We start from the raw sequence: 15,248 nt of genomic DNA on the forward strand, positions 1-15,248 counted from the left end.
AATCCAGGCTGCATCACATCCGGCTGTGATTGGGAGTCCCATAGGGCGGCACACAATTGTCCCAGCATCGTCCAGGTTAGGCCAGGTTCATTGTAAATAATCAATGTAAATAAGAATTTGTTCTGAAATGACTTGCCTAGTTAAATAAAGGTAAAATAATTCTCTAGAGAAAGGGGGATACCTAGTCAGTTGTCCAACTGAATGTATTCAACTGAAATGTGCCTTCCGCATTTAAACCTTAAATCCACGTCTTCGGCACCCAGGGCAGAACGACAGATTTTTACCTTGTCAGCTTGGGGATTCAATCCAGCAACCTTCCGGTTGACCAACGCTAACCTCTAGGCTACCTGCCGAGCCTAGTAGGGCCCTATAGGTTATTTATCGTAATTAACGATATCAGCATAACATCCACGATAAGTGTTGATAATTTTCAGTTGATCGTCCCAGCACTAGCATGAACTCATAAGCCTGTTCTTTGTTCATTTTAGTAATGTGTATCTTTGATAGATATATAAATATTTTTACATTATTGTAATGTATTGCTTTTTTGTATGTTTTTTTTCCTGTGATATTTTATTGCTTTACATGATATACTTAGGTCTTGTTTTGAAAATAAATTTGCTATAATCTGCTGAATAAATAAATACATATTTTTACAACAAAGAACACGCCACCCCTGGTGGACTTACAAGGTGGTGGCGACCCCTTCTGGCAGGATGAGGCGCGAGTGCTGCTGTATGGTGATGGGCGAGCTGGAGGCCGAAGCGGAGGCTGAGCTGCCCCCGGAGGAGAGGCTGGGGGTGTGCACCTCAGCCAGGTAGTCACGGTGCTGTGGGGGCTCCGTGGCCTGAAGCGGCAGCTTGATGTGGAGGTCCTCGGCAATGGGCGAGTCCATGATGCCGCACGTCAGGATGTGGGAGAGGCTGCAGTCGTCGCAGGTGCATCTGGGAGAGGAGCGATGGTTGTTAATTAAAAGGTGGTTTCACAAAGGTTGGGTCGCAGGTGGCCAGTGGTGGTGTTCCAGGTCATCGTTTTTGTGGTTGATATATTGATGTGTTTCATGAGATGCTAAACACTTTTATACCCCATTTCCTTTCAGGTCACTGAATAACACTGGGTACTGGTTAGAAACATCGGTTTGTTTTACTTTGGGTTAATAAATGATGATTAAAAACATACTTGCACACAAGTTTGAACGTCTTATTGAACTTGTGTCGTACAGTACACACATAGGTAAAAAAAAAAAAAGATTAAAAAAAAATAGAATTAAAAAATAAATAAAAAAATGAGTATTTTACCTTACACGTTACAAAGAAACAAACGCACCATCTGTAAATCGCAAGCAAAATGAATCCTCCAAACTCACCTTCTTCGATAATTGCAATTTGGACAGTCTGGAATGCTGAGACGAGAGGAGAGCATTCTCATCGTGTCTGTAAAGTTACTGTCACCAGCTAAAGACTTCTTACTGTTGGTTAACTGCAAAGAGAAAAATAAAATTCACGTACAGCAGATTTAAAAACGTACACGATCAAAATCTGTCCGGCCAGTTTCACCCAAAGAAAACGACTATTTCTATAGACTGTTTGTTCATCATACCTGTTCTTCTATAAACCTCCTCTGCTTAAAGAACTCCCAGTCTTCCTTCAGCATCCGTTGTTTTGTTTTCAAAGTCTGGAAACGGGTAGACATTAATTATGAGCTTTGACAGATTGAGGTCGAAATGTGTCGGCTTTTTAATAAGTTAGAGCACTTATCCACCTTTTCTCTGTTGAACTATATAAATAATATGACATAAATAAAAGGGGTAATGGTTAGGGAATGAAAAGATAGCCAATGCTGATACCTAGAGTAATTGTCTTAAATGACTTGAAATTGAGTTGTGCGATAAACTACTTACATTTTTGCTAATTAAGGACTTATGTGGTTCTGTCCGTTGATTTGTGAGATTCTGGCCCTCCACCTTAAAAAGCAGCTGCCAGAAAGAGAAAACTAGTTGTTAAGCATCAGAAAAACCAAAAGAAAACCATTCAAAAGAAACCATTCAAAGGAGATGCATTTGTTAAAAACCTTCAGGACATAACAATATGTAAATTACACTTATTTAAGTTCCATTGTAACACACAAGGAACAGCCCGTGGAGTGTAGCAGAGACAGGGATATTGTGTGTGTATTTGATGTGTTTCTCTTGGTCTGTCTGTCTGTCTGTGTGTGTGTGTGTGTGTGTGTGTGTGTCTGTGTGTCTGTGTGTGTGTGTGTGTGTGTGTGTGTGTGTGTGTGTGTGTGTGTGTGTGTGTGTGTGTGTGTGTGTGTGTGTGTGTGTGTGTGTGTGTACCTGTTCGTCGACGTAGTCGTCAATCCTCTTCTCACACTCCTGCCACTCGGCCGCCACGGCGGCCATCTCCTGCTCCAGCTGCTGGTAGCGCTCCAGCAGGGTCCTGTACATGTCCTCGTTGTACGAGTCGTGGGAGGCCGTGCCGTGCCTAATCAGAAATCGCATAATTTTTTTAAGAAAACATTGGAAACACACAGCTAGACCAGTTTATCATACCAATGGCCTATTTAGGTTTGAGGATAGACCAGGTTTAATGATGTTGCTATACTAAAACAAACAAAACAAAGGGATTATATGAAGTATACACTTTAATAACGTCTTACCTCAGCTGTGCAACCAGTGCAGGTAAACTGCTGTGCAGGATGGGCTCAGAGAACACCAGGTTCTCAAAAAGGTGCTTGTTGTGCAGCTCCCACGTCACCTGGAACTTTTGTAAGTGTTCGTTCTCCTGTGGAACCCAGACAAGAAAAGAGTTAGAAACCAAGTTCATGCGTCCTGGCCGGTCTAGCGGTAATGCCGCAGCCTCAGGCACACGCCTACTGTGTTCGCATAGGGCCGTTTGACACAACCTCGATGTCTTTCCCCATTATCATCCTCTTTCACTATCTGTTAACCTCTCTGGGGTATGTGGGACACCAGCGTCCCACCTGCGGGACACACTATTCAACAGCCAGTGAAATAGCAGGAGGAAAATTCAAAACAACAAAAATCCCATTTTAAAAGATACACTTCTCGTTAATCCAACCACATTGTCCGATTTCAAAAAGGCTTTACGGTGAAAGCACAACATTAGATTATGTTAGGACAGCGCCAAGACAACAAAAACCACACAGCCATTTTCCAAGCAAGGAGAGGCGTCACAAAAACCAGAAATACAGCTAAAATGAATCACTAACCTTTGATGATCTTCATCAGATGGCACTCATAGGACTTCATGTTACACAATACATGCATGTTTTGCTCGATTAAGTTCATATTTATATCCAAAAAACCCATTTTATATTGACGTGTAATGTTCAGAATTGTTTTGCATTCCAAAACTTCCGGTGAATGAGCACATCAATTTACAGAAATACTTATCATAAACGTTGATAAAATATTAAACAGTTATTCAAAGAATTATAGATACACTTCTCCTTAACCTCTATGGGCTAGGTGGGACGCTTGCATCCCACCTACTCAACAGCCAGTGTAATCCCGTGGCGCGTTATTCAAATACCTCAAAAATGCAAAAACATAAATTTTTCAAACATTTGACTATTTTACACCATTTTAAAGACAAGACTCTCGTTAATCTAACCACACTGTCCGATTTCAAAAAGGCTTTACAACGAAAGCAAAACATTAGATTATGTCAGCAGAGTACCCAGCCAGAAATAATCAGACACCCATTTTTCAAGCTAGCATATAATGTCACATAAACCCAAACCACAGCTAAATGTAGCACTAACCTTTGATGATCTTCATCAGATGACAACCCTAGGACATTATGTTATACAATACATGCATGTTTTGTTCAATCAAGTTCATATTTATATCAAAAACCAGCTTTTTACATTAGCATGTGACTAGCATTCCCACCGAACACTGCCGGTGAATTTACTAAATTACTCACGATAAACGTTCACAAAAAGCATAACAATTATTTTAAGAATTATAGATACAGAACTCCTCTATGCACTCGATATGTCCGATTTTAAAATAGCTTTTTGGTGAAAGCACATTTTGCAATATTCTCAGTAGATAGCCCGGCATCACAGTGCTAGCTATTTAGACACCCAGCAAGTTTAGCACTCATCAAAGTCAGATTTAGTATAAGAAAAATGTTATTACCTTTGCTGTCTTCGTCAGAATGCACTCCCGGACTTCTACTTCAATAACAAATGTTGGTTTGGTTCAAAATAATCCATAGTTATATCCAAACAGCGGCGTTTTGTTCGTGCGTTCAAGACACTATCCGAAAGGGTAAATAAGGGTGACGAGCATGGCGCAATTCGTGACAAAAAAATTCTAAATATTCCATTACCGTACTTCGAAGCATGTCAACCGCTGTTTAAAATAAATTTTTATGCCATTTTTCTCATAAAAAAGCGATAATATTCCGACCGGGAATCTGCGTTTAGGTAAACAGACGAAAGAAAATAAAGCATTCGGTCGACTCGGGCACGCGCCTAAGCCCATAGTACTCTGATCGGCCACTTGCCAAAAGCGATAATGTGTTTCAGCCAGAGGCTGCCTCGATATCGTTCAGCTTTTTCCCGGGCTCTGAGAGCCTATGGGAGCCGTAGGAAGTGTCACGTTATTGCAAAGATCCTCAGACTTCAATAAAAAGAGCCAAGATGAAACACAATTTGTCAGACAGGCCACTTCCTGCATGGAATCTTCTCAGGTTTTGGCCTGCCATATGAGTTCTGTTATACTCACAGACACCATTCAAACAGTTTTAGAAACTTTAGGGTGTCTTCTATCCAAAGCCAATAATTATATGCATATTCTAGTTACTGTGTAGGAGTAGTAACCAGATTAAATTGGGTACGTTTTTTATCCGGCCGTGTCAATACTGCCCCCTAGCACTAACAGGTTAATGCAACCGCTGTGTCAGATTTCAAAAAAGCTTTTTGGCAAAAGAAAATTTTGCAACAATCTGAGTACAGCGCTCAGATATCAAAACAAGCCATACAGATAACCGCCATTTTGGAGTCAACAGAAATGACAAATTACATAAATATTCACTTACCTTTGATGAACTTCATCGGAATGCACTCCCAGGAATCCCAGTTCCAGAATAAATGTTTGTTTTGTTCGATAAAGTTCAACGGGTCCTGTGTGGCTCAGTTGGTAGAGCATGGTGTTTGCAACGCCAGGGTTGTGGGTTCGATTCCCACGGGGGACCAGTACGATGTACCAGAAAATGTATGAAATGTATGCATTCACTACTGTAAGTCGCTCTGGATAAGAGCGTCTGCTAAATGACTAAAATGTAATGTAAATGCAAATACCTCAATTTTGTTCGCGCGTTCAGTCGAGTAATCAAAGCCACTGTGCTCGCGCAAAAAAGTTATATTACAGTTCGTAGAAACATGTCAAACGATGTATAGAATCAATCTTTAGAATGTTTTTATCATAAATCTTCCATAATATTCCAACCAGACGATTCCTTTGTCTTCAGAAATGAAAAAGAACACAGCTAACTCTCATGTGAGCGCACGCGATTGAGCTCATGTCATTTTCTCAGTCATCTGATTCCAATGGCTCTTATTCTCTCCCCATTCACAGTAGAAGCATGAAACAACGTTCTAAAGACTGTTGACATCAAGTGGAAGCCTTAGGAAGTGCAAAATGACCCCACAGACACTGTATACTGGATAGAGAATCACTTGAAAAACTACAAACCTCAGATTTCCACACTTCCTGGTTAGATTTTATTCTCAGGTTTTGCCTGCCATATGAGTTCTGTTATACTCACATCATTCAAACAGTTTTAGAAACTTCAGAGTGTTTTCTATCCAAATCTACTAATATGCATATCCTACCTTCTGGGCCTGAGTAGCAGGCAGTTTACTACGGGCACGCTTTTCATCCGGACGTCAAAATACTGCCCCCTACCCCGATTAAGTTAACACTTTTTTAAAAATAAAATAATAATAATAATTATTCGGAAAATTCTTAAATATACAGTGCGGTGCAAAATTATTGACACCCTTGATAAAGATAAGCAAAAATGACTATAGAAAAATCCAAATACTATGCTATATTCTATGCTCAAGCACACATCAAAATCCACGAAGAAATGCTTAAATTGGTCACAAAATCTACATTTTGCAATGGTCATCTCAGCTCAGTGCCGTTATTCTCAAAAGGTGAAGCATTGAAACATTAATAATTTTGACCTCTACCTTTGAGAGAATTTTTTTTATTACTTGATAAACAAAAATCGCTTTCTCTGAGCAATTGTATTAGTATAAAATAATTTACCAAATTTCTTTGAGCATAAAATATAGCTCAGTATTTAAATCATCTTTATCAAGGCTGTCAATAATCTGGACCTCACTGTGTGTATGTATAATTTAACTGGAGCGACACCATTGTCAGGTGGCTAAATGGCTGCTACCCCGTATTCCAGAACCACAGCAGTGGCAGCTGTCTAGGCTGATGACTATTGTCCCTAATCTAAGGTGACAACTTTCAGACAAACATCTGTGCTGCTTCCGAAAAGTATGAGTCATTCTGTGACACCGTCTTTGGCTTGTCCAGGAGTTCTGTGGAGATTCTAAAGCCCATGTTAATCCTGTGCGAGTTACTGAGGCAACGTCACTTATTAGCCTTCGCGTACTGGGGGCAAGTCTAGTATAGCTCATGTTGTCGCCAAAATTCAGGCTAAATCGCTAAAGAGACACTGAGCAGCACCAAGCATTGTCCCTCTGTGCTAGTCTGATGCTAACAAAATGGCTAACACAAAGGCAACAGTAAAGGTAACCAGGACGTGTGCTCCGGGCATGTGCTGACAAACTGGCAGGTGTCTTCACTGACATTTTCAACATGTCCCTGATTGAGTCTGTAATACCAACATGTTTCAAGCAGACCACCATAGTCCCTGTGCCTAAGAACACAAAAGGAAATCTGCCTAAATGACTACAGACCCGTAGCACTCACGTCCGTAGTCATGAAGTGCTTTGAAAGGCTGGTAATGGCTCACATCAACACCATTATCACAGAAACCCTAGACCCACTCCAATTCGCATACCACTCAAACAGATCCACAGATAATGCAATCTCTATTGCACTCCACACTGCCCTTTCCCACCTGGACAAAAGGAACTCTTATGTGAGAATGCTATTCATTGACTGCAGCTCAGCGTTCAACACCATAGTGCCCTCAAAGCTCATCACTAAGCTAAGGATCCTGGGACTAAACACCACCCTCTGCAACTGGATCCTGGACTTCTTGACGGGCCACCCCCAGGTGGTGAGGGTAGGTAGCAACATAATTGCCACGCTGATCCTCAACACTGGAGCCCCCCAGGGGTGCGTGCTCAGTCCCCTCCTGTACTCAGCCAGGCACGACTCCAACACCATCATTAAGTTTGCAGACGACACAACAGTGGTAGGCCTGATCACCGACAACGACAAGACAGCCTATAAGGAGGAGTTCAGAGACCTGGCCAGGTGGTGCCAGAATAACAACCTCTCCCTCAACGTAACCAAGACTAAGGAGATGATTGTGGACTACAGGAAAAGGAGGACCGACCACGCCCCCATTCTCATTGACGTGGCTGTAGTGGAGCAGGTTGAGAGCTTTAAGTTCCAACAAACTAGAATGGTCCAAACACACCAAGACAGTCGTGAAGAGGGCACGACAAAGCCTGGGGTCCTGAGATACTCAAAAGGTTCTACAGCTGCAACATCGAGAGCCTTGTGACTGGTTGCTTCACTGCCTGGTACGGCAATTGCTCAGCCTCCGACCGCAAGGCACTACAGAGGGTAGTGCGCACGACCCAATACATCACTGGGGCTAAGCTGCCTGCCATCCAGGACCTCTACAACAGGGGGTGTCAGAGGAAGGCCCTAAAAATTGTCAAAGACCCCAGCCATAGACTGTTCTCTCTACTACCGCATGGCAACCGGTAGTAGAGAGGACAAAAGGACAAAGGACAAAAGGACTTCTCAACAGCTATTACCCCCAAGTCATAAGACTCCTGAACAGGTAATCAAATGGCTACCCGGACTATCTGCAATGTGTGCGCCCCCCAACCCCTCTTTTACACTACTGCTACTCTCTGTTTATCATATATGCATATTCACTTTTAACTATATCTACATACTTCCTCAATCAGCCTGACTAACCGGTGTCTGTATGTAGCTTCGCTACTTTTTATAGCCTCGCTACTGTATATAGCCTCGCTACTGTTTTTCACTGTCTTTTTACTGTTGTTTTTATTTCTTTACTTACCTATTGTTTACCTAATACCTTTTTTGCACTATTGGTTAGAGCCTGTAAGTAAGCATTTCACTGTAAGGTCTACACCTGTTGTATTCGGCACACGTGACAAATAAACTTTGATTTGATAAAGGCTAACGCACAAGCTAACACTAAGGCTAACACTAAGGCTAGCGGAAATGCCAATCCTGAAAATTATTGAGCAAGACTGTTTAAAAGCCCATTGGTCTAAGACTATACTATTGCTAATGTGATGGTATCTTTAATGCTATCGCTAACAGCGGAAGACTCACCAGGGTGAGGAGGAAGCTGCTGATGGTGCGCGCAGCCTGGCAGAGGGCGCTGTACTCCTCCAGGAGCAGCGAGACGAACTGGTGGGCCTGTGGGGGGCCCTGGGCGGCGGCCGCCGCAGCCTTGGAGCCGGTCGACAGGTGCTTGAGCAGGCACACCTTCATTTCTAGGACGTACTCGCGGGCCTGCTGCTCCAGCCTCTGGTAGAGCTGATACGGGTCCTTCTCGCACAGCCTGAACAGGAGGTGGGTAAGATGGATATCATAAGACCCAGCGTACAATATGCTAATACTTGTAGTGATTATCTATGGTGGTCAGTCCTGGGTCAAATGCATCTCAAACACTTTCAAATGACTTGAATTTGATTTAATTTTCCTGGAACGACGTAACAAATGGTCTAGACCCAAGTAGTAGCAGAGGAAGATTTAGCCTCTGAAATGACTTACCATTTTCTGAAGGTAATCTCTTATCTGGCAAAATTGAATAAGGGAAAGTGAGGTAACCACTCCTCAATGATTACTGCGGTACTCTTGTCAGATAACTGATCACCTTGAAGATGGAAGTGAAAAGAGGATGGTAGGGATGGGAGAGAGCATGGAGGGCAAAAGGAAAGAAAGGAATGAGGCAGGAAGCAGCGAGAGATGAAGGGTAGGAAGGTAGGAAGTGTGTAAAGTCAAGTAGGAGGGAAGGAAAGATGGAAGGAATAGAAAGAGGGGAGAAAGGAAGAAGGCAGAGACAGACTGAGGGAAAGAGGGTGGAAGACATGCTGCCTTTTTTCTAGCTGGGTCTTCTTACCTGTCCACCAGCTCCTTCATGCCCTCCTTGTCGCGGTCCAGGGGATGGTCGTTGTCGTCGGCCAGCGGCGTGCCTGTCTGGCGGTAGATGCACCGCACTAGGTAGCGTACCTCCGACCAATGGTTCTGCAGCAGCTGGGACTCGCGCTCTGACTCAGCTGAAATCTCCCTGGAGGGGGTGAAGGTCAAAGAGGTAATTGTGATGCATCAGTGAGAGGTCACTGGGTGCTCTTAGACAAGGGACCCAGGGTCATGTTCATTAGGGCAAGCAACAGTTAAACATTATGCAACAGAAAACAAAAATGAGCGTTTCCTACTTAATTTACTATACGAATACAACCAATATAGTAGAAGTATTAGTGATTCTGTGCATCCATGTTCCTCTTTTAAAGGGCTAATATCCAGTCCCTCCAGGATTCCACTATTCTGTGATTGCATAATTCAACACAAAAATCAACGAATGCACGCATTTATGCGTGAGCTCGCTATTTTGACCAATCTCCGCACAAGTGTCCAATCAAAAGAGGGTTCGCAATTATGTTCACTGTTACCATGGAAAACAGCCCAAGCAAACAACAAACTCTACCCCCCCACCCCAGGTAAGCGTGTAAAGCCTATGGTTGATTACTGACAGATAACGACTGACAGGCAGAACAATGAACAGGAAACCATCTCATTTGCCAACAAAAATCATAGTTAAAGGCCGTGCAAAACTATTTAAAAATGTTTTACATGAAAGTGGGGGCAAATTGTTTTGCACTCTGTGCAACCTTGTGCTGGAACACCAGCACAACGATAGGCTAATTGACATCATTTGAGTCAATTGGAGGTGTGTGTACCTGTGGATTTAGTTCAAGTTCTACCTTCAAACCCAGTGCCTCTTTGCATGACATGGGAAAATCAAAAGAAATCAGCCAAGACCTCAGGAAAAAAAATTGTAGACCTCCACAAGTCTGGTCCATCCTTGGGAGCAATTTCCAAACGCCTGAAGGTACCACGTTCATCTGTACAAACAATGGTACGCAAGTATAAACACCATGGGACCACGTAGCCATCATACCGCTCAGGAAGGAGACGTGTCCCGTCTCCTTGAGATGAACGTACTTTGGTGCGAAAAGTGCAAATCAATCCCAGAACAGCAGCAAAGGACCTTGTGAAGATGCTGGAGGAAACAGGTACAAAAGTATCCAAATCCACAGTAAAATGAGTCAGCAGGAGGGACTGGTGTTTGAATCGCCGTGCCTCCAGCTCGCCTAGCTACTCACTGGACCTTATGATCACTCGGCTACATATGCCTCTCCCTAATGTCAATATGCCTTGTCTATTGCTGTTTTGGTTAGTCATTTTTGTCTTATTTCACTGTAGAGCCTCCAGCACTGCTCAATATGCCTTAGCTAGCACTTATGTTCCACCCCCCACACATGCAGTGACCGCACCTGGCTTAAATGGTGCCTCTAGAGACAACTCTCTCATCGTCACTCAATGCCTAGGCTTACCTCCACTGTACTCACATCCTACCATACCCTTGTCTGTACATTATGCCTTGAAACTATTCTTCCGTGCCCAGAAACCTGCTCCTTTTACTCTCTGTTCTGAACGCACTAGACGACCAGTTCTTTTAGCCTTTAGCCGTACTCGTATCCTACTCCTCTTCTGTTCCTCTGGTGATGTGGAGGTTAACCCAGGCGCTGCAGCCCCCAGCATCACTCCCATTCCCCAGGCGTTCTTATTTGTTGACTTCTGTAACCGTAAAAGCATTGGTTTCATGCATGTTAACATTAGAAGCATCCTCCCTAAGTTGGTTTTATTCACTGCTTTAGCACACAATCCTGAAATTTCCATCCCTAACTATGACTTTTTCAGACAAGATAGAACTGCCAAAGGTGGCGGAGTTGCAATCTACTGCAGAGATAGCCTGCAGAGTTCTGTCCCACTATCCAGGTCTGTGCCTAAACAATTCAAGCTTCTACTTTTAAAAATCCACCTTCCCAGAAACAAGTCTATCACAGTTGTCGCTTGTTATACACCACGTTCAGCCCCCAGCTGTGCCCTGGACACCATATGTGAATTGATCCCCCCATCTAGCTTCAGAGTTTGTACTGTTAGGTGACCTAAACTAGGACATGTTACACACCCCGGCCGTCATACAATCTAAGCTAGATACCCTCAATCTCACACAAATCATCAAGGAACCTACCAGGTACAGTGAAGGAAAAAAGTATTTGATCCCCTGCTGATTTTGTACGTTTGCCCACTGACAAAGAAATGATCAGTCTATAATTTTAATGGTAGGTTTATTTCAACAGTGAGAGACAGAACAACAAAATCCAGAAAAACGCATGTCAAAAATGTTATAAATTGATTTGCATTTTAATGAGGGAAATAAGTATTTGACCCCCTCTCAATCAGAAAGATGTCTGGCTCCCAGGTGTCTTTTATATAGGTAATGAGCTGAGATTAGGAGCACACTCTTAAAGGGAGTGCTCCTAATCTCAGTTTGTTTCCTGTATAAAAGACACCTGTCCACAAAAGCAATCAATCAATCAGATTCCAAACTCTCCACCATGGCCAAGACCAAAGAGCACTCCAAGGATGTCAGGGACAAGATTGTTGACCTACACAAGGCTGGAATGGGCTACAAGACCATCGCCAAGCAGCTTGGTGAGAATGTGACAACAGTTGGTGCGATTATTCGCAAATGGAAGAAACACAAAAGAACTGTCAATCTCCCTCGGCCTGGGGCTCCATGCAAGATCTCACCTCGTGGAATTGCAATGATCATGAGAACGGTGAGGAATCAGCCCAGAACTACATGGGGGGATCTTGTCAATGATCTCAAGGCAGCTGGGACCATAGTCACCAAGAAAACAATTGGTAACACACTACGCCGCGAAGGACTGAAATCTTGCAGCGCCCGCAAGGTCCCCCTGCTCAAGAAAGCACATATACATGCCTGGATTTTTTGGTTGTTATTCTGTCTCTCACTGTTCAAATAAACCTACCATTAAAATTATAGACTGATCATTTCTTTGTCAGTGGGCAAACGTACAAAATCAGCAGGGGATCAAATACTTTTTCCCCCCCGACTGTATCCATCCTGCCCAGCAGTTCTAAAATCTTCGAAAGCCAAGTTAATAAACAAATCACCGACCATTTCGAATCCCACCGTACCTTCTCTACTATGCAATCTGGTTTCCGAGCTGGTCATAGGTGCACCTCAGCCACGCTCAAGGTCCTAAACTATATCATAACCGCCATCGATAAAAGACAGTACTGTGCAGCCGTCTTCAACCTGGCCAAGGCTTTCGACTGTCAATCACCGCATTCTTATCAGCAGACTCAACAGCCCTGGCTTCTCTAATGACTGCCTCACCAACTACTTCTCAGATAGTTCAGTGTGTCAAATCGGAGAGCCTGTTGTCCGGACCTCTGGCAGTCTATGGGGGTGCCACAGGGTTCAAATCTCGGGCCAACTCTTTTCTCTGTATATAGCAAAGATGTCGCTCTTGCTGCTGGTGATTCTCTGATCCACCTCCACGCAGACAACACCATTCTGTATACATCTGGCCCTTCTTTGGACACTGTGCTAACAAACCTCCAAACGAGCTTCAACACTCCTTCTGTAGCCTCCAACTGCTTTTAACTGCTAGTAAAACTAAGTGCATGCTCTTCAACTGATTGCTGCCTGCACCCTCCCGCCCAACTAGCAACACTACTCCGGACGGCTCTGTGTGGACAACTACAAATACCTAGGTGTCTGGCTAGAGTGTAAACTCTCCTTCCAGACTCATATTAAGCATCTCCAATCCAAAATTAAATCTAGAATCGGCTTCCTATTTCGCAACAAAGCCTCCTTCACACATGCCGCCAACATACCCTCGTAAAACTGACTATCCTACCGATCCTTGACTTCGGTGATGTAATTTACAAAATAGCCCCAAACACTCTACTCAGCAAACTGGATGTAGTCTATCACAGCGCCATCCGTTTTGTCACCAAAGCCCCATATACTACCCACCACTTCGACCTGTACACTCTCGTTGGCGGGCCCTCACTACATATTCGGCGCCAAACCCACTGGCTCCAGGTCATCGATAAGTCTTTGCTAGGTAAAGCCCCGCCTCATCTCAGCTCACTGGTCACCATAGCAACACCCACCCGTAGCACGCGCTCCAGCAGGTACATTGCACTGGTCATCCCCAAAGCCTACACTTCCTTTGGCCGCCTTTCCTTCCAGTTCTCCGCTGCCAATGACTGGAACGAATTGCAAAAATCTCTGAAGCTGGAGTCCCCCTCTCTAACTCTAAGCATCAGCTGTCAGAGCAGCTTACCGATCACCGTAGTACCTGTACACAGCCAATCTGTAAATAGCACACCTGACTACCTCATCCCCATATTATTACTTACCCTTTTGCACCCCAGTATCTCTACTTGCAGTATTAATAATAAATTGTAATTATTTTCACCTCTAGGGCCCATTTATTGCCTACCTCCCTACTCCTCTACATTTGCACAGATGTTTCTATTTTCCTTTCTTTTGTGTTATAGACTGTACGTGTGTTTGTGTATAACTATGCTGTTTTTGTCACACTGCTTTGCTTTATCTCGGCCAGGTCGCAGTTGTAAATGAGAACTTGGTCACAAATGGGTCTCACAAATGGACAACGACCCCAAGCATACTTCCAAAGTTGTGGCAAAACGGCTTAAGGACAACCAAGTCAAGGTATTGAAGTGGCCATCACAAAGCCCTGACCTCAATCCTATAGAATATTTGTGGGCAGAACTGAAAAAGCTTCTGCAAGCAAGGAGGCCTACAAACCTGACTCAGTTACACCAGCTCTGTCGGGAGGAATGGGCCAAAATTCACCCAACTTATTGTGGGAAGCTTGTGGAAGGCTACCTGAAACATTTGACCCAAGTTAAACAATTTAAAATCAATGCAACCAAATACACCTGTGTGTTTTTATCTTCTGACCCACTGGGAATGTGATGAAAGAAATCAAAGCTGAATATTCAAATACCTCAAAAATGCAAAAACATCAATTTTTCAAACATTTGACTATTTTACACCATTTTAAAGACAAGACTCTCGTTAATCTAACCACACTGTCCGATTTCAAAAAGGCTTTACAACGAAAGCAAAACATTAGATTATGTCAGCAGAGTACCCAGCCAGAAATAATCAGACACCCATTTTTCAAGCTAGCATATAATGTCACATAAACCCAAACCACAGCTAAATGTAGCACTAACCTTTGATGATCTTCATCAGATGACAACCCTAGGACATTATGTTATACAATACATGCATGTTTTGTTCAATCAAGTTCATATTTATATCAAAAACCAGCTTTTTACATTAGCATGTGACTAGCATGTGACTAGCATTCCCACCGAACACTGCCGGTGAATTTACTAAATTACTCACGATAAGCATAACAATTATTTTAAGAATTATAGATACAGAACTCCTCTATGCACTCGATATGTCCGATTTTAAAATAGCTTTTCGATGAAAGCACATTCTGCAATATTCTCAGTAGATAGCCCGGCATCACAGGGCTAACTATTTAGACACCCAGCAAGTTTAGCACTCACCAAAGTCAGATTTACTATAAGAAAAATGTTATTACCTTTGCTGTCTTCGTCAGAATGCACTCCCAGGACTTCTACTTCAATAACAAATGTTGGTTTGGTCCCAAATAATCCATTGTTATATCCAAATAGCGGCGTTTTGTTCGTGCGTTCAAGACACTATCCGAAAGGGTAAATAAGGGTGACGAGCATGGCGCATTTCGTGACAAAATGTTTTAAATATTCCATTACCGTACTTCGAAGCATGTCAACCGCTGTTTAAAATCCATTTTTATGCCATTTTTCTCGTAAAAAA

The 15,248-nt window shown here is 43.1% G+C and overlaps 1 protein-coding gene across 1 annotated transcript in view; it reads right to left on the bottom strand.

The window, feature by feature from the left end:
* LOC106610017 (protein FAM193A) overlaps window positions 1-15,248 on the bottom strand; it is a 43,439-nt gene that overhangs the window by 19,762 nt on the left and 8,429 nt on the right. Inside the window, exons 5-12 of the mRNA XM_045722640.1 lie at window positions 9,360-9,527; window positions 8,567-8,798; window positions 2,659-2,783; window positions 2,336-2,483; window positions 1,901-1,975; window positions 1,600-1,674; window positions 1,367-1,479; window positions 690-944 (exon numbers count right to left, since the gene is read on the bottom strand). Of these exons, the coding sequence (XP_045578596.1) occupies window positions 690-944; window positions 1,367-1,479; window positions 1,600-1,674; window positions 1,901-1,975; window positions 2,336-2,483; window positions 2,659-2,783; window positions 8,567-8,798; window positions 9,360-9,527 (1,191 nt within the window). The remainder of the gene's footprint in view (window positions 1-689; window positions 945-1,366; window positions 1,480-1,599; window positions 1,675-1,900; window positions 1,976-2,335; window positions 2,484-2,658; window positions 2,784-8,566; window positions 8,799-9,359; window positions 9,528-15,248) is intronic.

The sequence above is a fragment of the Salmo salar genome, chromosome ssa08 (genome assembly GCF_905237065.1).
Source record: "Salmo salar chromosome ssa08, Ssal_v3.1, whole genome shotgun sequence".
Taxonomy (NCBI): Eukaryota; Metazoa; Chordata; class Actinopteri; order Salmoniformes; family Salmonidae; genus Salmo; species Salmo salar.